The sequence below is a fragment of the Lagenorhynchus albirostris genome, chromosome 5 (assembly GCF_949774975.1).
Source record: "Lagenorhynchus albirostris chromosome 5, mLagAlb1.1, whole genome shotgun sequence".
NCBI lineage: Eukaryota > Metazoa > Chordata > Mammalia > Artiodactyla > Delphinidae > Lagenorhynchus > Lagenorhynchus albirostris.
Window position 1 is genome coordinate 61,972,710 of NC_083099.1, and position 27,867 is coordinate 62,000,576.

The 27,867-nt window shown below is 38.2% G+C and overlaps 1 protein-coding gene across 1 annotated transcript in view; it reads right to left on the bottom strand.

The window, feature by feature from the left end:
* The window catches only part of MCF2L2 (MCF.2 cell line derived transforming sequence-like 2), a 196,884-nt gene that overhangs the window by 152,454 nt on the left and 16,563 nt on the right, over positions 1-27,867 (bottom strand). Inside the window, exons 4-5 of the mRNA XM_060149021.1 lie at positions 7,121-7,211; positions 4,012-4,131 (exon numbers count right to left, since the gene is read on the bottom strand). Coding sequence (XP_060005004.1) covers positions 4,012-4,131; positions 7,121-7,211 — 211 coding nt within the window. The remainder of the gene's footprint in view (positions 1-4,011; positions 4,132-7,120; positions 7,212-27,867) is intronic.

Sequence of the window (27,867 nt, forward strand, 5' to 3'; positions counted from 1 at the left end):
TGGAAGTTGGGTGTTAAAGGCCCCTACTACGATCATGTTACTGTCAATTTCCCCTTTTATGGCTGTTAGTACTTGACTTATGTATTGAGGTGGTCTTATGTTGGGTACATAAATATTTACAATTGTTATATCTTCTTCTTGGATTGATCCCTTGATCATTATGTAGTGTCCCTCTTTGTCCCTTGTAATAGTCTTTGTTTTAAAGTCTATTTTGTCTGATACTAGAATTGCTATGCCAGCTTTCTTTTGATTTCCATTTGCCTGAAAAAGAACATCTTTTTCTGTCCCCTCACTTTCAGTCTGTATGTGTCCCTAGGTCTGAAGTGGGTCTCTTGTAGGCAACATATATATGGGTCTTGTTTTTGTATCCATTCAGCCAGTCTATGTCTTTTGGTGGGAGCATTTAATCCATTTACATTTAACGTAATTATCGATATGTATGTCCTATTACCATTTTCTTAATTGTTTGGGGTTTGTCATTGTAGTTCTTTTCCTTCTCTTGTGTTTCCTGCCTAAAGAAGTTCCTTTAGCATTTGTTGTAAAGCTGGTTTGGTGGTGCTGAATTCTCTTAGCTTTTGCTTGTCTGTAAAGATTTTAATTTCTCCGTTAAATCTGAATGAGATCCTTGCTGGGTAGAGTAATCTTGGTTGTAGGTTCTTCCCCTTCATCACTTTAAATATGTCCTGCCACTTCCTTCTGGCTTGCAGAATTTCTGCTGAAAGATCAGCTGTTAACCTTATGGGGATTCCCTTGTATGTAATTTGTTGTTTTTCCCTTGCTGCTTTTAATATTTTTTCTTTGTATTTAATTTTTGATAGTTTGATTGATATGTGTCTTGGTGTGTTTCTCCTTGGATTTATCCTATACGGGACTCTGTGTGCTTCCTGGAGTTGATTAACTATTTCCTTTCCCATATTAGGGAAGTTTTCAACTGTAATCTCTTCAAGTATTTTCTCAGTCCCTTTCATTTTCTCTTCGTCTTCTGGGACCCCTATAATTCGAATGTTGGTGCATTTAATGTTGTGCCAGAGGTCTTTGAGACTGTCCTCACTTTTCTTCATTTTTTTTCTTTATTCTGCTCTGCAGTAGTTTAATAATTTCCACTATTTTATCTTCCAGGTCACTTATCTGTTTTTCTGCCTCAGTTATTCTGCTAGTGATCCCTTCTAGAGAGTTTTTAATTTCATTTATTGTGTTGTTCATCACTGTCTGTTTGCTCTTTAGTTCTTCTAGGTCCTTGTTAAACATTTCTTGTATTTTCTCCATTCTATTTCCAAGATTTTGGATCATCTTTACTATCATTATTCTGAATTCTTTTTCAGGTAGACTCCCTATTTCCTCTTCATTTGTTAGGTCTGGTGGGTTTCCACCCTGCTCCTTCATCTGCTGTGTGTTTCTCTGTCTTCTCATTTTACTTAACTTACTGTGTTTGGGGTCTCCTTTTCACAGGCTGCACATTCGTAGTTCCCATTGTTTTTGCTTTCTGCCCCCAGTGGCTAAGGTTGGTTCCATGAGTTGTGTAGGCTTCCTGGTGGAGGGGACTAGTGCCTGTGTTCTGGTGGATGAGGCTGGATCTTGTCTTTCTGGTGGGCAGGTGCACGTCTGGTGGTGTGTTTTGGGGTGTCTGTGGCCTTATTATGATATTAGGCAGCCTCTGTGCTAATGGGTAGGGTTGTGTTCCTATCTTGCTAGTTGTTTGGCATAGGGTGTTCTGCACTGGAGCTTGCTGGTTGTTGAGTGGAACTGGATCTTGGCGATGAGATGGAGATCTCTGGGAGATTTTCACCATTTGATATTATGTGGAGCTGGGAGGTCTCTTGTGGACCAATGTCCTGAGAACTTGGCTCTCCCATCTCAGCTGCACGGCCCTGACACCTGGCTGGAGCACCAAGAGCTTGTCATCCACACGGCTCAGAATAAAAGGGAGGAAAAAAAAAAAGAAAGAAGAAGAGAAAATAAAATAAAATAAAGTTATTAAAATAAAAAATAATTATTAAAAAAATTTTTTAAGTAATAAAAAAAAAGAAAGAAAGAAGAGAGCAACCAAACCAAACAAAAACCCCCCCAATGATAACAAGCACTAAAAACTATACTAAAAAGAAAAAGAAAAACGGACAGACATAACACTAGGACAAATGGTTAAAGCAAAGCTATACAGACAAAATCATACACAGAAGCATACACATACACACTCACAAAAAAAGAAAAAGGGAAAAATATATATATATATTGTTGTTCCCAAAGTCCACTTCCTCAATTTTGGGATGCTTCGTTGTCTATTCAGGTATTCCACAGATGCAGGGTACATCAAGTTGAATGTGGATATTTAATCCGCTCCTCCTGAGGCTGCTGGTAGAGATTTCCCATTCTCTTCTTTGTTCGCACAGCTCCTGGGGTTCAGCTTTGGATTTGGCCCCAACTCTGCGTGTAGGTCACCTGAGGGCGTCTGTTCTTCGCTCAGACAGGACGGGGTTAAAGGAGCCGCTGACTCGGGGGCTCTGGCTCACTCAGGCCAGGGGGAGGGAGGGCACGGAGTTCAGGGCAAGCCTGCAGCAGCAGAGGCCAGTGTGACATTGCAACAGCCTGAGGCACACCATGTATTCTCCCGGAGAAGTTGTCCCTGGATCATGGGACCCTGACAGTGGCGGGCTGCACAGGCTCCCGGGAGGGGAGGTGTGAATAGTGACCTGTGCTTGCACACAGCCTTCTTGGTGGCCGCAGCAGCAGCCTAAATGTCTCATGCCCATCTCTGGGGTCTGCGCTGACAGCTGCGGCTCGCGCCTGTCTCTGGAGCTCCTTTAAGCGCGCTCTTAATCCCCTCTCCTCGTGCACCAGGAAACAAAGAGGGAAGAAAAAGTCTCTTGCCTCTTCAGCAGCTCCAGACTTTTCCCGGACTCCCTCCCGGCTAGCTGTGGCGCACTTGCCCCCTTCAGGCTGTGTTCATGCTGCCAGTCCTCTCCCTGTGATCCGACCGAAGCCCGAGCCTCAGCTCCCAGCCCCCGCCTGTCCCGGCAGGTGAGCAGACAAGACTCTTGGGCTGGTGAGTGCTGGTCAGCACCGATCCTCTGTGCGGGAATCTCTCTGCTTTGCTCTCCGCACCCCTGTTGCTGCGCTCTCCTCTGTGGCTCGGAAGCTTCCCCCATCTGCCACCCACAGTCTCCGCCTGCAAAGGGGCTTCCTAGTGTGTGGAAACCTTTCCTCCTTCACAGCTCCCTCCCACTGGTGCAGGTCCCGTCCCTATTCTTTTGCCTCTGTTTTTCCTTTTGCCCTACCCAGGTATGTGGGGAGTTTCTTGCCTTTTGGGAGGTCCAACGTCTTCTGCCAGCATTCAGTAGGTGTTCTGTAGGAGTTGTTCCACATTTAGATGTATTTCTGATGTATTTGTGGGGAGGAATGTGATCTCCATATCTCTTCCGCCATCTTGAAGCTCCTCCAGAGGTAAAATTTTTAATCTTGTCATTTTAATTTGTTTTCCTTTTATATGTATCACAACGTTGGTTTTAATTTTTACTCACAGTTGCCTATATTTGTCACCCCCATATTTTAGATCCTGATTTTTCTTTACTCATACTATTAGTTTCTCTTCCTTTTTCAATCTCTTTCTACAGTCTTGGACATCACCTTTTATATAACACCACTGGATTTACATAATTCCAGTACTCCTTTACCCAAGTCACTCCCCAACTCAAAAACCTTCACTGGATCCCCATTGCCTACTGAATTAAATCCAGAACCTTTATCCTTACACTTAAGACATATTCCATGTTTCTTATCTTTTCTTCTAAAATATGATCCTATATGTACTTCCAACAAGAATGGGGCTTCCCCATGGACCTCACGTAAAGAGTGTACTTCCTGCTTCCATGTCCTTACACGTGCCGTTCCCTCTGCCCAGAATGCCCTCCTCTCCCTCTCTGCCTGAGGAATCCTACCTTCCTTGGAAACAAGCTCACATGCCATCTTCTGCGCATGCCCTAAACAAATGCAGACAAGAAGAAAGGTCATGCTTACCGGCACTTTCATTTTAAATTCATCTCGATAGTACTTAATGCCAATGTCAGTGAATGTCCTCTGGATAAAGCAGGATGGACGAAGAATGAATATAAGCTGCAAGTTTCCTGGAAATGCTACCTGGAATGATCATTAAAAAGTGTCAGGGCAAATGTCACATCCATTGGTCTCCTCTTGCCCAAGATTACAGATGACAAAGTTAAAGTGGACACCATGGATACCAAGAATTAGAATATATTTCACAGGATTTCACAGCTGAAAGAGCTCTTACTGGTCACATAATCTAAACCCCTCCTTAAAAGCAAAACCAAACCAAACAAACAAAAAGATTTTCTGATTAAAAAAACAATTTATACACTTTATAGAAAAATTGAGAAATTAATAAAAGTATACATTAGAATAAGAAAACCACCCATGATTTCATAACCATTCTTAATATTTCAATTTAATTATTTCTAGGCTATTTTCTCTGCTTAAATATCTAGCGTAGTTAAACTCAACCTGTAGAAATATTTTGCAACCTGCCTTTTAATTTAATATTATACCATGAGCTTTTATTTCTGTTATTAAAAATTCTTTGGAAATAGTTTTATGGGTATAACCAATCCCTTATTACTAGTGATTTAGGCTCCTCCATATTTTTAGTATTATAAATAACACTAAAATGAAATCTTTATCCACATTTTAGAGCATAGCTTCCTAGAAAAATTGCTGAGTCAAAGATTTAGTATTTTAAGGGTTCTTAATGCATCTTATTGCTAAGTTGCTTTCAGGAAGCACTGTTCTCATCTTGAGGTAAGATTCTGAGAAATGAGATAACAAATTCATGTAACAACTTAGTGTCAAAATTGGGAATCCAAGTCTCCCTTCACTCATGGCTTTCCATTCTTCCAGTGGTTCTCAAGAACAACCTGCTGAAGTGCTTGTTAAAATATAGTCTGGTCTTGGGACTTCCCTGGTGGCACAGTGATTAAGAATCCACCTGCCAATGCAGGGGACACGGGTTTGAGCCCTGGTCCAGGAAGATCCCACATGTCGTGGAGCAACTAAGCCCATGAGCTACAACTACTGAGCCTGCGCTCTAGAGTCCACGAGCCACAACTACTGAAGCCTGCATGCCTAGAGCCCATGCTCTGCAACAAGAGAAGACACCACAATGAGAAGCCCGCGCACCACAACAAAGAGTAGCTCCCGCTCGCCACAACTAGAAAAAGCCCGTGCGTAGCAACAAAGACCCAATGCAGCCAAAAATAAATAAATAAATAAACTTATTTTAAAAATCATAATAATCTGGTCTTTACCCTGAAATATTCTGATTCATTAGGACTGGGATAAAGTCCAGATATCTGTATTTTTAACAAGCACCTGAAGAGATTCTGACTGGTAGTCAGGTTTTCAGATCCCCGCACTATAGGATTTTTCACACATAAAGGTGATCAATGTAATTCTTGGACACAATAGTCTCAAGTATTAGATGAGTCAAGTATTGTCTATGAATCCTGGGAAACCACAACTCTCTGGAGGCCAGAACTCTGGAATGGTCATGGGCACTGTCTAAATCCTCAGGGCATCAACCGTCGTTGTAGTTATCCCTCAAATAAATATGGTAGGGAATTCCCTGGTGGTGCAGTGGTTAAGAATCTGCCTGCCATTGCAGGGGACATGGGTTTGAGCCCTGCTCCAGGAAGATCCCACATGCCACAGAGCAACTAAGCCCATGGACCACAACTACTGAGCCTGTGTGCCACAACTACTGAAGCCCATGCGCCTAGAGCCCGTGCTCCGCGACAGGAGAAGCCACCACAATGAGAAGCCTGCGCACCACAATGAAGAGTAGCCCCCGCTCACTGCAACTAGAGAAAGCCCGCACGCAGCTAGGAAGACCCAGCACAGCCAAAAATAAAGTAATTAAATAAATTAAAAAATTAAAAAACTAAACCAAAGGGACAAAACAATCCATGCACAAAGAGAAGGGAGTCTTCCATTCCCTCATCTTTGAAATTCAAGTTCCTAAACAGAAGATCCTTGCATTTTTTTATGTCTGGACAGGACAAATGAGCTGAGACACTATTTGTGTATCTGGATGAGGCTCCAAAGTGATCTGAGAGAGACTCTGTATGTGTCCATGTCCCTATGTGTGACTGCTTCTGTAAGTAGGCATAACTGAGGCTTCAAACATCCCTCTTCCAGCCCAGCCTCTACATTACCATCCTACCATATCCCATTATCTTCAGCCAGTCCCAACTGCCCCAGGGAGGCATGCTTTGGTGGAAATGTTGGTGTGGCTGGCCCTGAGGTGTCTTTGCCTGCTCATGTGGCTGAGTTCCCTGGTCTGAGGTCCCTACAGCTAAAGGATGCATGTACTTGCCGGAAGGCAACAAATAGGGGTAAAAATCAGACTAATAAGATGGAAAAGGAAGCCTATCCAAGGTTCTGCAATTTAATGCCAAAAGCAAGCACCTATCGTATCACTTTTTTTGGCTTTGCCAGTGTCTTTCTAATTTGTGAAAAAATAATTTGAAAACTAAAATGAAGACTGCCTTAAATTAGGTGATCCCCAAAGCAAACCCTAAGATAAGAATTTGGGTCTAAAGAGTTTACTGAGGAGGTGATCCCGGGAAAAAGAGTTAGGGAGTATGGGGGCGCTGGTGAGACAGTGATGGCTAGAGAGCCCATGTATCAGTGAGGGGGGACTGCTGTGGGCAGAAAAGGCCGGGACCCTCCAAAATTCTGTACGGAACGTACCTCAGAACTGTCTCACTGAGGGGTGCAGAAGCTGAGGTATTTATCCACCAACGCCCGTAACTCAGTAGCTGCAGGTCACTGCTGGAGCATTAACTTCCCAGCACTCCCTACCCACTCCTCTCCAGTGACCAGAGAGGTCAATAAGGTAAACAGACTCAGGAAGCCTTTGACATGCTCAGGAATCATCTGTAAGTGACCTTCAGGTGGCAGAGCGGATATGGACATGACACAACAGCCTCTGCTACAAAGACCTTCCCAAAATTTGGCATAAAATGACTTCCACTTCCCCATGACTTTGATGTGAAATAGTTGAATAGACAATTTAAATGACCTTTATAATAAGAGCACAAAAATAAATATTTACAGCTATTCGTGTCAAGGATGCTTTTACGGAGCTCCACTTGTCCCTTCGTCTGTCGATAACAATGACGAATCCGATGCTGGCAGCCTCCACACTGCAAAAAAGGGTGTGGTCAGTATCAGACACAGTGAAACACATGGGTTCTGTGGGGCTCCTTCAGCAGAACAATTCCACTGTCTCCGTGTCACTCCAGGCTCGCTGTGTAAACACCCTGCACAGCAGTAGGGGATAACCGGGTCTGACTTCCCTGATAAAGGAACCAGCTTCCTCTCCTCATCTGAGCCTGGCAGCCTTCACAAAACAGAAATATTTCATGTCTCAAACCCTCTCAAGGGTTCTGTTTCTCACTGGCAAACGTATGAAACACCCAATGACCACAAGGACTCACGTCAGTCGGGCACCACATGTCGCAGTGTAGGCAGAGGACCTCGAGGTTGAGCTCTGCCATCTTTCCACTCCCAAGACTGACATTCAAGGAGCTATCAACATCATTCCCTAGGAGTCAGTCCCAGAGGTGTTCAGAAACAACACACTTCAATGGGGAAAACAACTCCCTTCCAGTGCCTGGTCACAAATGGCCAGAAAACCATAGGCACAAGAAGATATCAACTTCATGAAAAACAAAAAAATAGCTGTTTGGTCCCCTCTGAAGTCCCCACAAAATTCTCACAAATTTTTTTTAAAACTAAAGCCCTAAAAGGGAAAACATTTTTCTTCTCCCTCTTTGGGAGAAACTATGGGAAGAAAGAGCAAGGGCTTTGGAACCTGGTTCATATCCTACTGCTGCCCCTTACTAGCACTGAGACTTGGGGTCATCACCTAACCTCTCTAACGCTGCTCCCTAATCTGTAAGATGAGAACAATACCACCAATAATGAAGTGGTTAAGAGCACTAATTCTGAAGCCAGCCTGCCTAGGTTTGAAACATGAATTTTTATATAAATATGAACTTATATATTGTGTACTTGTGTGGAAGGGAAGTTACTTAACCTCTAGTTTCTCAGACTCCTCATTTGTAAAGTAGGAACAATAATAGTACTTGTTGAGTTGATGTGAGTACTGTAGAGTTGATATGAGTACTGTAGAGTTGATGTGAGGATTAAATGAGTACGTATAGATGTATAAGATGCTCAGAATAATGCCTGACACTTGACAACACTGTATAAGTACTACTATTATGATGATTTCTTATGTGCTTGTCATGAAGATTAAAAGATATCAAGGTCACAAAAAGTAGCTGGCCTATAGTAAACCTTCAGTAACTCTCTAATTTGGGTAAAAGGTGAGCTTTACCCTAAAAAGTATATGTATGCAAATAAGGCAGAAGATCTAAGCAAATTCTGCAAGATAACATAAATAGCTGATCTGAAGTAAGCATTATTGGGCCAACCCATTATCACAGTTCCACATTGACTCAGGTTCTCTCACTGGAAACATCTTCCACTCCAGGCCACAGTGCAAGGAAGGGTGGTCCTACTGGTTGGAAGAGGCAGGGATCAGAGATTAAAGATACAACTGTGGCCGGAATTTGAGGGGTATAGCTGTCAAGAGGGGAAGCCTCAGAGAGGAAACCCCAGAAGTTTTCATGGAAATTCCCCTTTAATGCTTAGCCAACTCCTGGGCTCTATGATTTTAGGTGAGACTCCAGGAGTCTGGCAGAGAATAGCAACTGCACATGTCAGAACTGATGAGAAATTATGAAGCTTGCATAGTTCTGGGGAGAGACAACTGGTATTTGGGCCCAGCCAGAAGAGGCAGACTTTGATGAACACCCTGGGCATTCAGGTGAATCTCTATAAAGGCCATACTCTAGGATAAATGAAACACCATAGGAGTTTCCACAGGATTAAGGCTACACTCCAGGAGTAAGGACAAAACAGGAATAAACTTGCCCAAAGCAAAACTAAAACCAGGCCTCAAAAAGATTAAGGTGAGTCAGCAGTATTTTTTTTTTTTTTCTTTGCGGTACGCGGGCCTCTCACTGCTGCGGCCTCTCCCGCTGCGGAGCACAGGCCCCGGACGCGCAGGCTCAGCAGCCACGGCTCACGGGCCCAGCCGCTCCGCGGCACGTGGGATCCTCCCGGACCGGGGCACGAACCCATGTCCCCCGCATCGGCAGGCGGACTCCCAACCACTGCGCCACCAGGGAAGCCCGAGTCACCAGTATTTTAACTGCCAGTGCATATATATGTATAACCGAATTGCTTTGCTGTACACCAGAAACTAACACAACATTGTAAATCAACTATACTTCAATTAAAAGTTTTTTAAAGATGCATTATTTCAACAGAGAACTATAATCCATAATAAAGAATCGAATGAACCTTCTAGAATTACAAAACATCAATGTCTGAAATTAAGAACTCATTCAATTTGCTTAACAGCAGATTGAACACAGCAGAAGACAGGATAAGTGAAATAAGACAGATCAATTAAAAATATTCAAACTGAAACACAGGGGGAAAATGGAAAGAAAAGAATGTAAAGGAGATGTGGGACATGAACAGAAGTCCCAGAAGGAGAGGAGAGAGTGTATGTTATAGAAACAATACTTGAAAAAATAATGAAGAAATTTCCATATCTGATCAACGACATCATCTCACAGATTCAAGCAGCTCTTCCAATACCAAGCAGGATAAATGTAAAGAAAAGCTCACCTAGACATATCAGAGCCAAGTAGCTGAAAATTAAAGATAAGGAGAAAATTCTTAAAAGCAACTGGTGAAAAAAGATACATTACCTTCAGAGTAACATTAAAAATAATCACTGATTTTCAAACTATGGACGCCACAATCCAATGATATATGTTCAGAGTATTTTTTTTTGTTTTATTTATTCATTTATCCATTCATTAATTCATTCATTTATTTATGGCTGTGTTGGGTCTTCGTTGCTGCGCGCGGGCTTTCTCTAGTTGCAGCGAGCGGGGGCTACTCTTCGTTGCGGTGTGCGGGCTTCTCATTATGGTGGCTTCTCTTGTTGTGGAGCATAGGCTCCAGGCATGCGGGCTTCAGTAGCTGCAGCATGCAGGCTCAGTAGTTGTGGCTCGCAGGCTCTAGAGCAGAGGCTCAGTAGTCGTGGCACACAGGCTTAATTGCTCCATGGCATGTGGGATCTTCCTTGACCAGGGCTCGAACCCGTGTCCCCTGCATTGGCAGGTGGATTCTTAACCACTGCGCAACCAGGGAAGTCCCTGTTCAGAGTATTGACCTAAAAAACTATTCATTTAGAATTCTATACTCACTGACAATCTATTTTAATAAATGAAGGTGGGCTTCCCTGGTGGCGCAGTGGTTGAGAGTCCGCCTGCCAATGCAGGGGACGCGGGTTCGTGCCCCGGTCAAGGAAGATGCCACATGCCGCGGAGCAGCTGGTCCCGTGAGCCATGGCCACTGAGCCTGCGCGTCCGGAGCCTGTGCTCTGCAAAGGGAGAGGCCACAGCAGTGCAAGGCCCGTGTACCAAAAAAAAAAAAAAAAAAAAGAAGGTGAAATAAGGACATTTCCAGACAACTAGAGCTGAGAGAATTTATTGCCAGTAAACATATACTTCAAAAAACATTAAAGGATGTTTTCCAGGCTGAATGAAGTTGTAAGCATGAAGGTGTAAGAAAGAAACAGCCTGAAAAGAAGGTTTAGGAAGTCTTTCATTCCTATCCAAAAAACAAACAAACAAACAAAAATACCTGGTTAAATTAAAAACTCATATTTGTCCTTAAAAACATAAGAGAACTTGAAGACAAAAATTTAAATGAACAAATTCCAGAGAGAGTTAAGACCTTCTACAGTGAGCAAATACTGGAGGAGGCTTTCATAAGAAGTGGCAGTCACCTACTCTGGTAATAGGCAAATGAATGTTCCTAAAAGGAAATAATCCCACATGGTAACCTCAGTCTCCAAGAAGGAATACAGGGCACTGTATACATTAAGTATGTGGATAAATATTATCAACTATGCTTTTATTTCACTAAAAGACTATTGACTATTCAAAGCAAAAATAATAACAAAGTATTATTAAATATAATATATATGTAAAATGATATGTACTGTAACACTAGAGAAACCATTGCTCTTCTAATAGAAGAGTTAAAATGGAATACCGAAAATATTTGAATGATTCAAGGGTGGGCAGGTGCTATAGACTGAATTGTGTCCCCCTCAAATTCATATGTTGAAGCTCTATCAATGTGACTGTAACTGGAGATAGGGCCTGCAAGGAAGTGATAAAGGTTAAATAAGGTCATAAGTGTGGAGTCCTAATTCAACAGGGCTGGTGCCCTTACAAGAAGAGGAAGAGACACCAGAGCTCTCTCTGCCATGTGAGAACACTGTAAGAATACAGCTGTCAGCAGTCAGAAAGAGAGCCTTACCAGAAACGGAATCAGCTGAAACCTTGATCTTTGACTTCTAACCTCCAGAACCATGAGAAAAGAAATTTCTGTTGGTTAAGCCAGCAGTCTATGGTATTTTGTTATGGCAGGCAGAGCAGACTAATATGGCAGGAAAGGAGGAATAAAGGAACAAGTCACAGATGGTACAAATAGCAAGATGGTAAATTTAAACACAACCAATCTCAATAATCACATTAACTGGAAATGTTCTATATGACTCCATTAAAAAGGCAAATAGTGTCAGGGTGAAAATACTGATTACAAGAGATAGTGATTACACTCTAAACATAAAGACAGATACATTAAAAGAAAGAGGATGGTAAAAGATATGCCATGCAGTCAGTAATCATAAGAAAGCCAGTGTGGCTATATTAATATTAGAAAAAGTAGGGTCAAAGAGAGGGAGTGTTGGCAGAGATAAATGATTCATAAAACTAAAAAAGTCAGGGCTTCCCTGGTGGCTCAGTGGTTGAGAGTCCACCCGCCGATGCAGGGTACACGGGTTCATGCCCCGGTCTGGGAGGAAGGATCCCATATGCCGCGGAGCGGCTGGGCCCGTGAGCCATGGCCGCTGAGCCTGCGCATCCGGAGCCTGTGCTCCGCAACGGGAGAGGCCACAACAGTGAGAGGCCCGCGTACCGCAAAAAAAAATAAAAATAAAGAAGTCCATAGATGGCTAGTGGGAAGCTGCGGTATAGCACAGGGAGATCAGCTCTGTGCTTTGTGATGACTTAGTGGGGTGGGATGGGGAGTGGGAGGGAGGCTCATGAGGAAGGGAATATAGGTATACATATAGCTGATTCATTTTGTTGTACAGCAGAAACTAACACAACATTGTAAAGCAATTATAATCGAATAAAGAAATATATAAAAATAAATAAATAGTTTATTAGGAAGATATAACAATCCTAAATGTGTATGTATGAAGTAACATTGATTCAAAATACATTAATAAAAATTTATAGAACTAAAAGAAAAATAGTTAAATCCACAATCAAAGTTAATGATTTTAACACTTCTCTCCTAATAACTGATAGAACAAACAGCCAAAAAATCAGCAAGGATATAGACTTGACTTTGAAGAACTCAGTGTCTATTCTTTTTAGAAGGACACTGGACATTCATCAAATAGTCCATTATCCTAGGCCACGAAGAAAATTTCAACACATTTTAAAAGAACTGCAATCATACAGGTTGTATTTCTGATCACCATGGAATTAAATTGGAACTCTATTATTCTGTTTTATTTTTCATTTCCTTCCCCCCTCCCTCCCTCCCTCCCTCCCTTCCTTCCTTCCTCCCTTTCTTCCTTCCTTCCTTCCTCTCTCTTTCCAATCCTTTTCTTTTCTTTGGGTTTAACTGCCATTGTATTTTTTTAACTTCTTAAGGTAGAAGATTGTATCATTGATCTTTCCTATCTTCCATCATAAGTATTTAAAGCTATAATTCTCTCCTAAACACTGCTTTAGCTACATCATGTAAATGTTGATATATTGTTTTCATTATTGTTCAGCTAAAAGTGTTTTCTAATTTCCTTTATGATTTCTTCTTTAGTTTATGGATTATTTAGAGGTGCTTGCTTAGCTTCCAAATATTTTTTTTTCTAATCAACGATAATAAAATCAGAATAGTGGTTTCCTTGGGGGAGGGAAGGGGTAGGAGTGCAGATATTGATAGAAAAGAAGCAGGAGGAAACCTTCACAGAAATATTCTATACCCTCGTCTGGGTGGTTGTTACATGATGTATAGACAGGTAAATATTCATCGAGCTATACAGTTGAGATGTGTATACTTTATGTAAATTATAACTCAGCTTAAAAACCCAAGGAATTAAATAAATTCAAGTTGTGAAAAAGGAAAAATATTATACAACTTAAAAACAACGATTCATACTTATCGAGTGCACAATAGGTGTCAGGCACTGATCAAAGGGCATACAACAATGACCAAAACAGTTCTGTAGTACAGCAAAAACAAACCAACATCAATAACAACAATAATTTTAGACAATAGCTACTTTAATCTTCAGCTCCTATCATTTATCAGGCATCTTTATTTTTTAATCTTAATCTCATGAAATAGATACTGTTATCTCCATTTTACAGATGAGGAAACAAAGACTGATAGAAATAAAATAACTTGCTTGATATCACACTAGCAAAACTGGATTTCAAACTCAGAGCTCTCTGATAGCAATGCTTACACTCTTAACCCCACCCCATGGCTCCCCTTCAATTTTTTTCTCACAACAGATGTGCCTGTATCTTGTGGCAGTTTTATTTTGTATATTTTGCTGTTACTGGTGTTTTCTATTTCTTTTCTTTTTTCTTTAAAACAAATAATTATTCAATTCAATGTTCTAAGAGAGCATCTAGGGCTCTTCAGCAAGATGGAGCTGGGAGAGGCTCAGCAATATAATATAGTATGTAAACACAGGATGTTCTTTGATCTATGAAATAAACAGCTGCCAGCATAGGTGGCTTCCCCAGCCAAACCAAGGGCAAATGTCCCTCACAACAAGGCTCTTCTCAGTTCCCTGCAGACCAAGGCCCAAGACCAGAGCATCTGGGTAAACAGGGTGGGATCTGCTGGGAATATACCTGTGTACATAAAGGACTGTGTCTCCTGACACAACTGTGTACTGGCCACAGTTGTGTACGGCCATAATTCAGAAAAAAGAGTTAATGAATCATGACAATGATTTTGAATATAGCCCCTCCCATAAGGAATACATTCTAAAAAGCATGCAGTAATATCAACTACTGAGGGGTTTATTTTTCCACCCTATCTGGTTCAACAAAAGGGTCAAAACCTCAACTAAACCAAATGCACAGGAAATGGGGTTTCTAGACAACACATTTCTTTAGGGAACATTTGGCTGTTTTAATCCCTATTGTTCTTTTGAACACTAAGGTCCTATGATAGATTAGCTGCATGAATACTATTTAATAAAATCCTCACAACCAGGTTGGTGATAATATTTCCACTTTATAAATTAGGAAAATCACCCTCAAAGGTGATTAAAACATAATAATAACTTGTCCAAAGTAACCCGCTATGTGCGGAGCCAAGATTCAAATCTTCTGACTCCAAGAGCAATGCTCAAGCCACAAAACCCACAGTCTCTTAGTGTGGAAAATCTTTTCACACTATATTCCTTCATTTCCAGTCTTAGTAACTCCTCTGTAACAAATATAATTGAATTTTTGATGAGTCAAAATTTGAATATGACTAAGTATAAATATATGAGTGTAAGAGATTGAGGTAAATGTGTTCTGACCCCAAAATACCAGTTTTGTGGTTGATATGGTACATGTTTTCTTAATTAAGCTCTAATATTAATATATTTTCTATGATTTGCCTTTTTCAGTAAGCTAGGTATAGAAAATATTTAATTAACTGAAATTTTACTGCATTGCCATAAGACTGAGTCAAATGTAGGGCGACCAACCATCCTGGTTTGTCCAGAATACCCTCCCCAACGTGGGTGGGCATCATCCAACCCACTGAGGGCCTGAATAGAACAAAAATTTGAAGGAAGAGGGGATTCATGCTCTCTCTCGGTCTGAGTGTTGAGCTGGGACATGGATCTTCTGCCCTCAGTGCTTCTGATTCTCAGGCCTTCAGACGAGGACTGAAATCTACAAAATTGGCTCTTTGGATTTTAGGCCTTCAAACTACACCACTGGCCTTCCTGGGTCTCCAGTCTGCAGAGGGCAGATTGTGAGACTTCTCAGCCTCCATAATTGGATAAGCCAATGCATTATAATAAATCTATACCTATATCTATATCTACATCTATATCTATATATCAGGATTCTCTAGAGAAACAGAACCAATAAGATATATATATCAAAAAGAGATTTATTATAAGAATTGGCTCATGCAGTTATGGAGACCAAAAAGTCCCATGATCTGCCATCTGCAAGCTAATGAACGAGAAATGCTAGTGGTGTAACTCAATCCAAGTTCAAGGCCAGAGAATGGAGGAACTGATGATCTAAAGCCTGATTTGAGTCTGAAAGCCCAAAAACCAGGAGCACTGATATCCAGGGGCAAGAAAAGATGGATGTCCAAGCTCAAGTAGAGAGAGAATTCACCCTTACTCTGCCTTTTTATTCTATTCAGGCACTCAATGGATTGGATGATACCCACTCACATTGGGGAGGGCAATCTGCTTTACTCAGTTCATGAATTCAAATGTTAATCTCTTCCAGAAATATCTTCGTAGACACGTCCAAAAATAATGTTTTACCAGCTAAATGGGCATCCCTTAGCCCAATCAGGTTGACTCATAAAATTAACCATAATATATATATATATATATATATATATATATATATATATATATATATATATATCTTATTGGTTCTGTTTCTCTGGAGAACTCTGATTAATACATAGGGAGAGTCAAGAAAAGAGGGGATGGAGAAAAAATCATTCCCAGAAAAGAAAAGTTCACCCTAAGTGCAAAGATACTGAAAAGAGTCCTCGTACCTCAGGGTACTGACTAGAGAAAGACTCAAAGAGGCAGTGTTGGAAAGACAAGCCTTCTGGGAGAGAAAAGGAAATGAAAGGAGAGGTGGTAACTGTGTGGTAAACACAAAAAGAACCAAGAGATAAAATTTAGCATCCTGCAAGACAAAAAAAAAAAAAAAAAAAAAATCAAGGATACACACCCTTCCCCTTAACTTCCAAAAAAAGTTTTTTAAGTCCACCAATAAAAGAAACTATATTTAGCTATACTAACAAAAGATGGTGTTCTTGAACTAGGAATCTTATAAACCACCCCAAACCACCAAACCTGTTTAGTAATTGCAAAGATACAAGCAGTATTCATCTATATAAGTCTACTATAAAGGGGAAAAAAAGAGAATAAGAATCAAAACTTTTTAACTTCAAGAGAATGAGGAGACAAACCACAAATTATTTTTATAGAAAATATTTACAAAAGACATATTGGATAAAGAACCATTATCCAAAATACAAGGAACTTTTAAAATTTAACAATAAGAAAACAAACCACCCAATTAAAAACTGGGCAAAAACCCAAAACAGATACCTCACAAAAGAATATATTCAGGTGGAAAATAAGCATATGAAAAGGTGTTTAACAACATATGTCATTAGGAAATTGCAAGTTAAAACTACAATGATATTCCACTGTACATCTATTAGAATGACCAAAATCCTAAATACTGACAATACCAAATTTTGGCAAGGATGTGGAGGAAAAGGAACTCTCATTTATTGCTGGTGGGTATTCAAAGTGGTACAGTCACTTTGAAATACTATCTGGCAGTTTCTTACAAAACTAAACATACTCATACCATGTAATCCAACAAGTGTACTCCCTGGTATTTACCTAAATAAGTTGAAAACTTATGTCCACACAAAACCTCACATATGGATGTTTACTGCAGCTTTATTCATAATTGTCAAAACTTGGAAGCAACGAAGATTTCTTTCAGTAGGTGAATGGATAAACTGTAGTATATCCAGACAGCAAAACATTATTCAGTAATAAAAAGAAATGAGTTGTCAAGTCATGAAAAGACATGGAAGAAACTTAAATGCATATTACTAAGTGAAAGAAGTCAGTCTTAAAAGGCTATATACTGTATGATTACAACTACATAACATTGTGCACACTGCAAAACTATGGAGACAGTAAAAATCAGTGGTTGCTAGGGGTTGGGGGTGGGAGCATGGGACGGATGAACAGGTGGAGCACAGAGGATTTTTAGGGCAGTGAAACTATTCTGTATGATACTATAATGGTGGATACATGTCAACATACATTTGTCCAAACCCAAAGTACGTAGAACACCAAGACTGAACCCTAATATACATTATGGACTCTGGGGGTTAATGATGTGTCAATGTAGGTTCATCAGTGGTAACAAATGTACCACTCTGGTGCTGGATGTTAATGGGGAGGTTGGGTGTGTGTGGGGGGGGCAGGGAGTATATGGGAAATATCTGAAATTTCCACTCAATTTTGCTGTAAACTTTAAAAAAGTCTATTAAAAAACTTTTTAGATAATGAAAATTCTTTCCAAAAATTAGTCATTTAGCAGACAAAAAGCTGTAACAGCTCTCCAAACTGAATTACATGTCTATAAACAATCATGTAGGGGATGGGGTACAGGTGACACTTTAAATAAGAAACTCAAAAACCAAGAACAGAAATAGGACTTTTCTAATATGTAAAGAAACGAAGAAATAAAGTCAGAAAATTTTTCTGATTGAAGTCAGAAAAATAAAAGGAGAAGCAAAATCATATGAGAAATGGAGTCTAAATAACAAGATACCGAGCAATAACATATGTGAACAAAAGTTTAATAAGGGACAGTAAATAGCATAAAGAAAACAAACAAGTGAATGAAAATGAAAAAAAAAAAGGAAACAATAACAAAGGTCAGAAAGAAAGTGGTGGAAACAGGCCAGACTGAAAAAGAAGCAACATATTTTTAACTGGAGTCCATAAGACTAAAAGTAAAACAAAGGAACAGAAATAATACTTACAAGTATAATACAAGAAAACTTTCCAAAAACAATAAATGACCTGATTCTACATAAACCTGAAAAGGACTAGCAGGCACCTGGGAAAACTGATCTGAAACAATCAACTGTGAGACATATCCTAGTAAAACTGTTAGGCTTAAAGTAAAAATTCTAAGCACCTCTAGGAAAAAGATCAAATAATTTACCAGGAGAAGAGAAACAGACAGGCACCATACTTTTCTAAAGTAGTATACAAATCATGGAGAGAATGGAACAACATTCTACAACAATTCATGAAGAAAATGTGTGAACCAAGAATTTTTTATCCTGACAAGCTGGCTTTCAAGTATTAAGGCAATAGAAAAACAGTTATAAACATGTAAAAAGAAAACTCAGGGAATTCTGTATCTATAAGCCCCTTTTGAAGAATCTAGTAAGACTGTCCTTCATCCAATTAAGAGATAACTTGGGGAAACTGCAGCAAAGGGATTAATTTAACATATTTAATCGTAAGTCTAATACTAACCATGGTAGGAAAATAAAATATAGAAATAATCCAAGTTAAAAGATAGAAGGAAAAAGGAGAAGGGGAGAGAAAAGAATAAGTTCATTGATTGTTGTAATAAGCAACAGGTGGGAATCAATGGATATTACTGAAAACTAAAAAACCAGATAGTAAATTGTTATATTTTAGAAAAGGGACTAAGGGCATTAAAAAGGCATAAATACAAGGACAAAATCACAAATCTTTCTAAATATCAAAAGAAGTTAAAAAATTAAAAAGGAAAGAAAACATATCATGTAGAGAAATACAGTAAATATAACATAATACACCTAGTAGTTATAACATGAAATATATGTTACTATTTTATGGGGGTGGGACGAATTGGAAGATTGGGATTGACATATATACACTACTAGGTATAGAATAGATAACTAATGAAAACATACTGTTTACCACAGGTAACCCTACTCAATGATCTGTGGTGACCTAAACGGGAAGGAAATCTAAAAAAGCGTGGATATATGTATACGTGTAACTGATTCACTTTGCTGTAGAGCAGAAACTAACACAGCATTGTAAAGGAACTATACGCCGATAAAAATTAATTAAAAAATAAATAATGACGAAATTGAGATCAAATATATCAGTCATATGAACAGGCTTAATGCACTTAATATAAGAAAAAGATTTTCAATTTGACTTACAAAGTAAAAACCGACTATATACTATATCCAAGAAAAAGATCTAGAACAAAGTAATTCAGAAAGGCTAAAAATAAAGGAATTGGCAAAAGTGTACTAGGTAAATGGAAACAATAGCAAGGGGTTTCAGTCTTGGTATCAAAGTAGAATTTAAGCCATAAAGCATTAAACATCACAAGAAACACTTGTTAATGCTAAAAGTCACAATTCACAATGGAGATAATAACAGTCATAAATATCTATGCTCCAAATACCCTAATAACCAGTTTTTTAAAGCAGAAACTACAGGAGATACAAGGAAACAGACAGAAATACATTTTACATAGGAGATTTTAATACACCACTTTCAGTACAAGACAGAATAGACAACATATCAATAAGGTTATAGAATACCTAAAACATAATCAAAAAGGAAGAGCTAATTGAAATGTATTGGACTTTATCTCCTGATAATACAGGATTCATCTTCTTTTCAAGCACACATGGAACATCCACAAAAATTAGTCATGATATAGGGCTACAAAGAAAACACCTGAAATTTTAAAAACCTTCTATTAAACAACTCTTCAGTCAGGGGGAAATATAAAATATAATTAGAGAATTGCTAAAATACAGTGATAATGAAAATATTGGGGGTTGGCCAAAAAGTTCGTCTGGGTTTTTCTGTACGATCTTACAGCAAAACCCAAACGAACTTTTTGGCCAATGCAAAACTACATATCAGAATTTATGGGCTACATTCAAAGCAGTGATCAAGAAAATTCATAACACTCAAAAAATGAGAAAAAACTTTCAACTCAAAAAATGAGAAAAAAAAAAAGCAACCCAAAAGAAAGCACAATGAAGAAGATATTAAAGAGAAAGGCAGAGTGAATAAGGTAGAAAAGAGAAAAGCCAATTGATCTAATTAAAAAACCAGAATCCCATTGTTAATTTTTTGATTTTTATTTATTTATTTATTTTTATATCTAATAGGATTTTTATTGTAGAAGACATTGCTAACAGCCTACCCAATCACCATTGCCATTTCTCCATTCTTTTCAGAATCCCATTTTTTAAATAGATCTTTATTGGAGTATGATTGCTTCACAATACTGTGTTAGTCTCTGTCGTACAACAAAAGGAATCAGCCATATGCACACATACATCCCCACATCCCCTCCCCCACGAGCCTCCCTCCCACCCTCCCCATCCCACCTCTCTAGGTCATCGCAAAGCACTAAGCTGATCTCCCTGTGCTATGCTGCTGCTTCCCACTAGCTATTTTACATTCGGTAGTGTATATATGTCGATGCTACTCTTACTTCGCCCCAGCCTCCCCCTCCCCCATCCCCCGGGTCCTCAAGTCCATTCTCTATGTCTACCTCTTTATTCCTGCCCTGAAACTAGGTTCATCAGTACCATTTTTTTTTTCAGATTCCATATATATGCTTTAGTATACAGTATTTGTTTTTCTCTTTCTGACTTACTTCACTCTGTATGACAGACTCTAGGTCCATCCACCTCACTACAAATAACTCAATTTCCTTTCTTTTTATGGCTGAGTAATATTCCATGGTATATATGTGCCACATCTTCTTTATCCATTCATCTGTCGATGGACATTTAAGTTGGTTCCATGTCTTGTCTATTGTAAATAGTGCTGCAATGAACATTGTGGTACATGTCTCTTTTTGAATTATGGTTTTCTCAGGGTATATGCCCAGTAGTGGAATTGCTGGGTCATATGGTAGTTCTATTTGTAGTTTTTTAAGGAACCTCCATACTGTTCTCCATAGTGGCTGTATCAATTTACATTCCCACCAACAGTGCAGGAGGGTTCCTTTTTCTCCACACCCTTTCCAGCATTTATTGTTTCTAGATTTTTTGATAATGGCCATTCTGACCGGTGTGAAGTGATACCTCACTGTAGTTTTCATTTACATTTCTCTAATAATTAGTGATGTTGAGCATCTTTTTATGTGCCTCTTGGCCATTTGTATGTCTTCTTTGGTGAAATGTCTATTTAGGTCTTTCACCCATTTTTTAATTGAATTGTTTGTTTTTTGAAATTGAGCTCCATGAGCTGTTTGTATATTTTGGAGATTAACCGTTTGTCTGTTGTTTCATTTGCAAATATTTTCTCCCATTCTGAGGGTTGTCTTTTGTCTTGTTTATGGTTTCCTTTGCTGTGCAAAAGCTTTGAAGTTTCATTAGGTCCCATTTGTTTATTTTTGTTTTTATTTCCATTACTCTAGGAGGTGGGTCAAAAAAGATCTTGCTGTGGTTTATGTCTACCACTGCGCCACCGGGGAAGCCCTGTGGTTTATGTCAAAGAGTGTTTTTCCTATGTTTTCAGAATCCCATTTTTTAAATTAACAAAATAAATAAGCCACTAAGTCACTTAATCAAGGGGGGAAAAAAAGGACAAAGCACAGATAAACTAAGAAATAGCAAAGGGAAAATAACCACTGAAACATAAGAAAATTTGTTTTAGGAAAATTACTTTGCATACCTCTATGCAAAGAAACTTAAAAACCAAGACAAAAATAGGTAATTTCCTAGGAGAATACAGTTTACCAAAATTGATCTCATTAGAAATGTAAAGCTTAAACAGACCAATGTCCATAGAGGAAATAAAGTTATCAAGGTCCAGATTCACAGGGGAATTTCACAGGGGAATTGACATCATCAATGACTGTATAAAGTCCCAATGCCACAAAAATAGTTTCCAAGCCTAAAAACTGAAAGAAAACTTCAAAATGCTATTTATGAAGCAAGTATGACAACGATACCTAAACCTAATTCAGTACCAGATAAAATTACCAGTTAATGGATATGATGGTAGAGCTATCCCATTTACAATAGCAACAAACATAAAATATTTAGGAATAAGCTTAACAATAAATATACAAAACTATGTCAGGAAAATTTTAAACACTCCTAAAAGACACAAAAGTAGATTTTAACACATGGAAAGACTTTTCTTTTTCTTGATAGGATGATTTTAACACCGTATATATGTCACTTTTTCCTGAGTAAATTTATAAATTTAACAGTCTCAATGACAAGACCAACAAGCTTTCTTTTTCTTTTTTTTTTTTTTTAATGGAGATAGACATAGAAAGAAAACAAGAAAGAATAGTAGGAAAACATGAAAAAAGTAAAGCTTAAGGACCTGGGAGGGGAGGGGGAATTAATCCTAGAAGATATTAAAAATATTTAACTCCTCATAATTAAAATAGTATATTACTCACTTATGAATAGGCAGACCAATTGGCTTTCAAATTACTGAAGTGAAGATGAGCTTTTAAAATTAATGGTGTTAGGATAACTGAACAGCCATTTGGGAAAAGATAAACTTAGATCTATACTTCATACCACACACAGAAATAAACACCAACTGTATCAGGGCTAACTGTAAAAAGTGAAATCATACTGTATTACAAGAAAGCTTGGGTGAATTCCTCTATAACCCAGGTATACAAAAGTTTTCTGACAATGACTCAAAATCCAGATGCAATAAAAGAAACACTGATATATTTGATGACATAAAAATTTCACATGGCAAAAAATATCCTAAGCAGAGTTAAAGGACAAACGAAAAACTGAGAGAAAATATATGGAACATACATCACAGATAAAGGGCTAATATCCCTAATCCATAAAGAATTCTTAAAAGTGACAGGAAAATAAAGATAGAAAACTCAATGGGAAAAAAGAGCAAAGACATGAACTGACAATTATATATATATATATATATATATATGTATTGTATATGATATATACCATATATACATATATTAAAATGTAAAGTGATAGATGAAAAATATAAAAGAAAGTTAAAAACACAGAGGAGAAATTCAGAAGATGTAATGTCCCTCTAATTTGAGTTCCAGAAGCAGAAAACAGAGTTGTAAGAAAGAAATAAGCAAAGAAATGACAGAAAAAAAAATTCTAAGCCTAAGAGAGACTTGACTCTTCTGTTCAAAGGCCCAGCAGAATGAAAGAAAAAGTTTGAAATTTCAAACCTGCAAAACATAAAGAAAAAACCACAAAAGCTTCCTATGGGGAGAAAGAAGCAGCTTACCTATGAAGACTCAGATCCTTGTTACAAGGACCAACCTTTTATCAGTAACACTGAATGCCAGAAATCAACAGATGAATGTTATTTTACATAAATTCCATACTCAGACTGTCAGACAAGTGTGAGGTCAAAGTGAGCCATTTTCTGACATTCAAGATCTTGTAAGATTCACTTACCATACACCCTTTCTACAAAAGAAATAATTTGAAAGTTTTTTTTAATGAAAATGAAATCCCAAAAAGAATGAATGACCTTCCCAGAGACAGAATAAAAAGCAATCCCAGGTTGACAGCCTGTAGCAGGTGGTTTACACAGCAACCACCTTGAATCATAAGAGTAGCTCAGAGAGGCTCAAAAGAATTTGTCTAATGTATGCATTAGACAAATTCTATGATAAAGAATCCATAAGATATTAATAATGCAATAGATATATGCCATTCTATAAACAAGAGAAAAAAAAGAAAGGCAATTAGAAATGCTAGGGGAAAAGGTATATAAAAAGTCATTGTCTGAGTCTGAAATGAATTAAATTGTGGCATGATTGTGAGCAACCCATGGAGTATGAGAAAAGAGAACCTATTTTACCTTAACATTTATAGCATTCTCCTTTGAGTGACACAGGTTTAATGACTTAGGATTACATCTCTCACTCTAGACGTCCAATTATATTACTTATATAAATGCATTCTACTGATTTCTATTATTTAGGATCAACCTATAATCAAAGAAAAAAACATTTATAGTAAGATGTAAAATACATTATAAATCTTAGTAATGGAAAGAAATTGGAATATAGGTAGAAGAACTTGAAGGATGAGAGTAAAGAAAGATATAAATGCACAGTAGTAAATCAACAAGTACAACTGGCCCTCCATATATGTAGGTTCCGCATCTGTGGATACAGAGGGCTGACTGTACTGTGCAATTTTGTATAAGGGATTTGAGCATGAGCAAATTTAGGTATCCTCAAGGATCTTGGAACCAATCCCCTGTTTATACCAAGGGATGACCATATTGTCTACTATTTATTTTATTATTTATACTATTTACTTACTTACTAATTATTACATGACTTTTTACTATTTATTACTTACTATTTTAAGAAAGCCTGAAAATGATAGGGAAGGAGGATTCATAGTTAGTCCACAATATTAAACATTAAAGGACTCTAGGCATTATTTATTCTTTTATTTGTGTGGTACGCGGGCCCCTCACCGTTGTGGCCTCTCCCATTGCGGAGCACAGGCTCCGGACGCGCAGGCTCAGCGGCCATGGCTCACGGGCCCAGCCGCTCCGCGGCATGTGGGATCTTCCCAGACCAGGGCCCGAACCCGTGTCCCCTGCATCGGCAGGCGGACTCTCAACCACTGCGCCACCAGGGAAGCCCTGACTGAATAATCTTTACAACTTAAGTGGGATGATAAACATTGCATTAAATTTTTAAAAATTTGTTTATTTTATTTATTTTTGGCTGCATTGGGTCTTCGTTACTGCATATGGACTTTTCTCTGGTTGCGGCAAGCAAGGGCTACTCTTCGTTGCTGTGCACAGGCTTCTCACTGCAGTGGCTTCTCTTGTTGTGGAGCACGGGCTCTAGGCGCATGGGTTTCAGTAGTTGTGGCACACGGGCTCAGTAGTTGTGGTTCGCAGGTTCTAGAGCGCAGGCTCAGTAGTTGTAGCGCACGGGTTTAGTTGCTCCGCAGCATGTGGGATCTTCCTGGACCAGGACTCGAACCCGTGTCCCCTGCATTGGCAGGCAGATTCTTAACCACTGTGCCACCAGGGAAGCCCAACTGCATTAAATTTAGTAATAATGTCCACTAAGTATTATCAGTCCGAATATTCTAGCTTAAAAGTCATCATACTTTTTCTGTAAAGAACCAGAGTAAATATTTTAGGCTTTGCAGGCCATATGGTCTCTGCCTCAATTACTGAACTCTGCTGTGATAGCTCAACAGCAGAGCTACAACATTGAATCACTTTGCTGTACACCAGGAACTAACACAACATTGTAAATCAAGTATACTTCAATATAAAAAATAAAATAAAATAAAAATCTTTTCTCCACATCCTCACCAACACTTGTTATTTTTTTTGTATTTTTGATAATAGCCATTCTGATAGATGTGAGGTGATATCTCACTGTGGTTTTGATTTGCATTTCCCTGATGAGTAGTGATGTTGAGCATCTTTTCATGTGCCTGTTGGCCAACTGCTTATCTTCCCTGGAAAAATATCTATTCAGATCCTCTGCCCATTTTTTAACTAGGTTGTTTGTTTTTTGATGTTGAATTACATGAGTTTTTTGTATATTTTGGAGAATTAACCCCTTATCAGATATATCATTTGCAAATATCTTCTTCCATTCAGTAGGTGGCCTTTTTGTTTTACTGATAGTTTCCTTTGCTGTGCAAAAGCTTTTTAGTTTGATGTAGTCCCAGTTGTTTATTTTTGCTTTTGTTTTCCTTGTCTATGGAGACATATCCAAAAAAATCTACAAAGACTATGTCAAAGAGCATAGAGTCTATGTTTTCTTCTAGAAGATTTATGGTTTCAGGTCTTACATTTAAGTCTTTAATCCATTTTGAATTTATTTTGTGCATGTGTGTGAGAGAGTAGTCTAGCTTGATTCTTTTGCATATAGCTATCCAGTTTTCCCAACACCACTTGTTCAAGAAGCTGTCTTTTCTCCATTGTATATTCTTGGCTGTTTCTCATAAATTAATTGCCCATATGACTGTGGGTTCATTTCTGGGCTCTCTATTCTGTTCCATTGATGTATGTATCTGTTTTTGTGCCAGTGCCATACTGTTTTGATTACTGTAGCTTTGTAGTATAGTTTTAAATCAGGGAGTGTGATCCTCCAGCTTTGTTCTTCTTTCTTAAGATTGTTTTGGCTATTCGGGATCTGTTGTGTTTCCATACCAATTTTAGAATTATTTGGGCTAAACAAAATTGATGAACCTTTAGCCAGACTTATCAAGAAAAAAAGAGATGGTCTAAATTAATAAAATCAGAAATGAAAAAGAAGTTACAACAGATACCACAGAAATACAAATTATCATAAGAGATTACTATAAACAATTATATGCCAATAAAATGGACAACCTAGAAGAAATGGACAAATTCCTAGAACTGTACAGTCTTCCAAGACTGAACAATGAAGAATACAAAGTATACACAGACAAATTACCAGTAAAAAACAAACTGAATCAATAATAAGAAAAACTCCCGAAACAACAAAGTCCAGGACCAGATCATTTCACAGGTGAATTCTACCAAACATTTAAAGAAGAGTTAACACCTATCCTTCTCAAACCATTCCAAAAAAATTGCAGAGGAAGGAATACTCCCTAACTCATTCTATGAGGCCAGCATCACCCTGATACCAAAACCAGACAGAAATATCACCAAAGAAGAAAACTACAGGCTAATATCTCTGATGAACATAGATGCAAAAATCATCAACAAAATATTAGCAAACCAAATTCAAGATCATACACCATGATCAGGTGGGATTTACCCCATGGTAAAAGGATCATACACCATGATCAAGTGGGATTTACCCCATGGATGCAAGGATGATTCAATATCCAGAAATCAATCAATGTAATACACCACATTAACAAATTAAAGAAGGAAAATCATATGATCATCTCAATAGATGCAGAAAAAGCTTTTGACAAAATTCAACATCCATTTATGATTAAAAAACTCTCAACAAAGTGGGTATAGAGGGAACACACTTCAACATAATAAAGTCCACAGCTAACTAAAAGTAGGGTTACCATATGATCCTGCAATCCCACTCCTGGGCATATATCCAGACAAAACTCTAATTCAAAAAGATGCATGCACCCCAATGTTCATTACAGCACTATTTACAATAGCCAAGACATGGAACCAACCTAAATTTCCATCAACAGATGAACGGATAAAGATGTGGTGTGTATATGTGTGTGTATATATATATATGTGTGTGTGTGTGTGTATATATATATATATATATATATATATATATATATATATAATGGAATATTACTCAGCCATGAAAAAGAATGAAATAATGCCATTTGTAGCTACATGGATGGATTTAGAGATTATCATACTAAGTGATGTAAGTCAGACAGAGAAAGGCAAATATTATATGATATCACTTATATGTGGAATATAAAAAAATGATACAAATGAACTTGTTTACGAAACAAGAATAGATCCACAGACATAGAAAACAAACTTATGGTTACCAAAGGGGAAAGGGGGGGAGGGATAAATTAGGAGTTTGGGATTAACATGTACACACTACTATATACAAAACAGATAACCAACAAGGGCTTACTGTATAGCACAGAGAACTATACTCAATATTTTGTAATAACCTATGAGGGAAAAGAATCTGAAAAAGAATATATATATATATGTATAACTGAATCACTTTGCTGTACACCTGAAACTAACACAACATTGTAAATCAACTACACTTCAATAAAAAAATAAATATAAAAAAATAAATAAAGCCACAGCTAACATCATACTCAATGGTAAAAAGCTGAAGGCATTTCCTTCTAAGATCAGGAACAAGA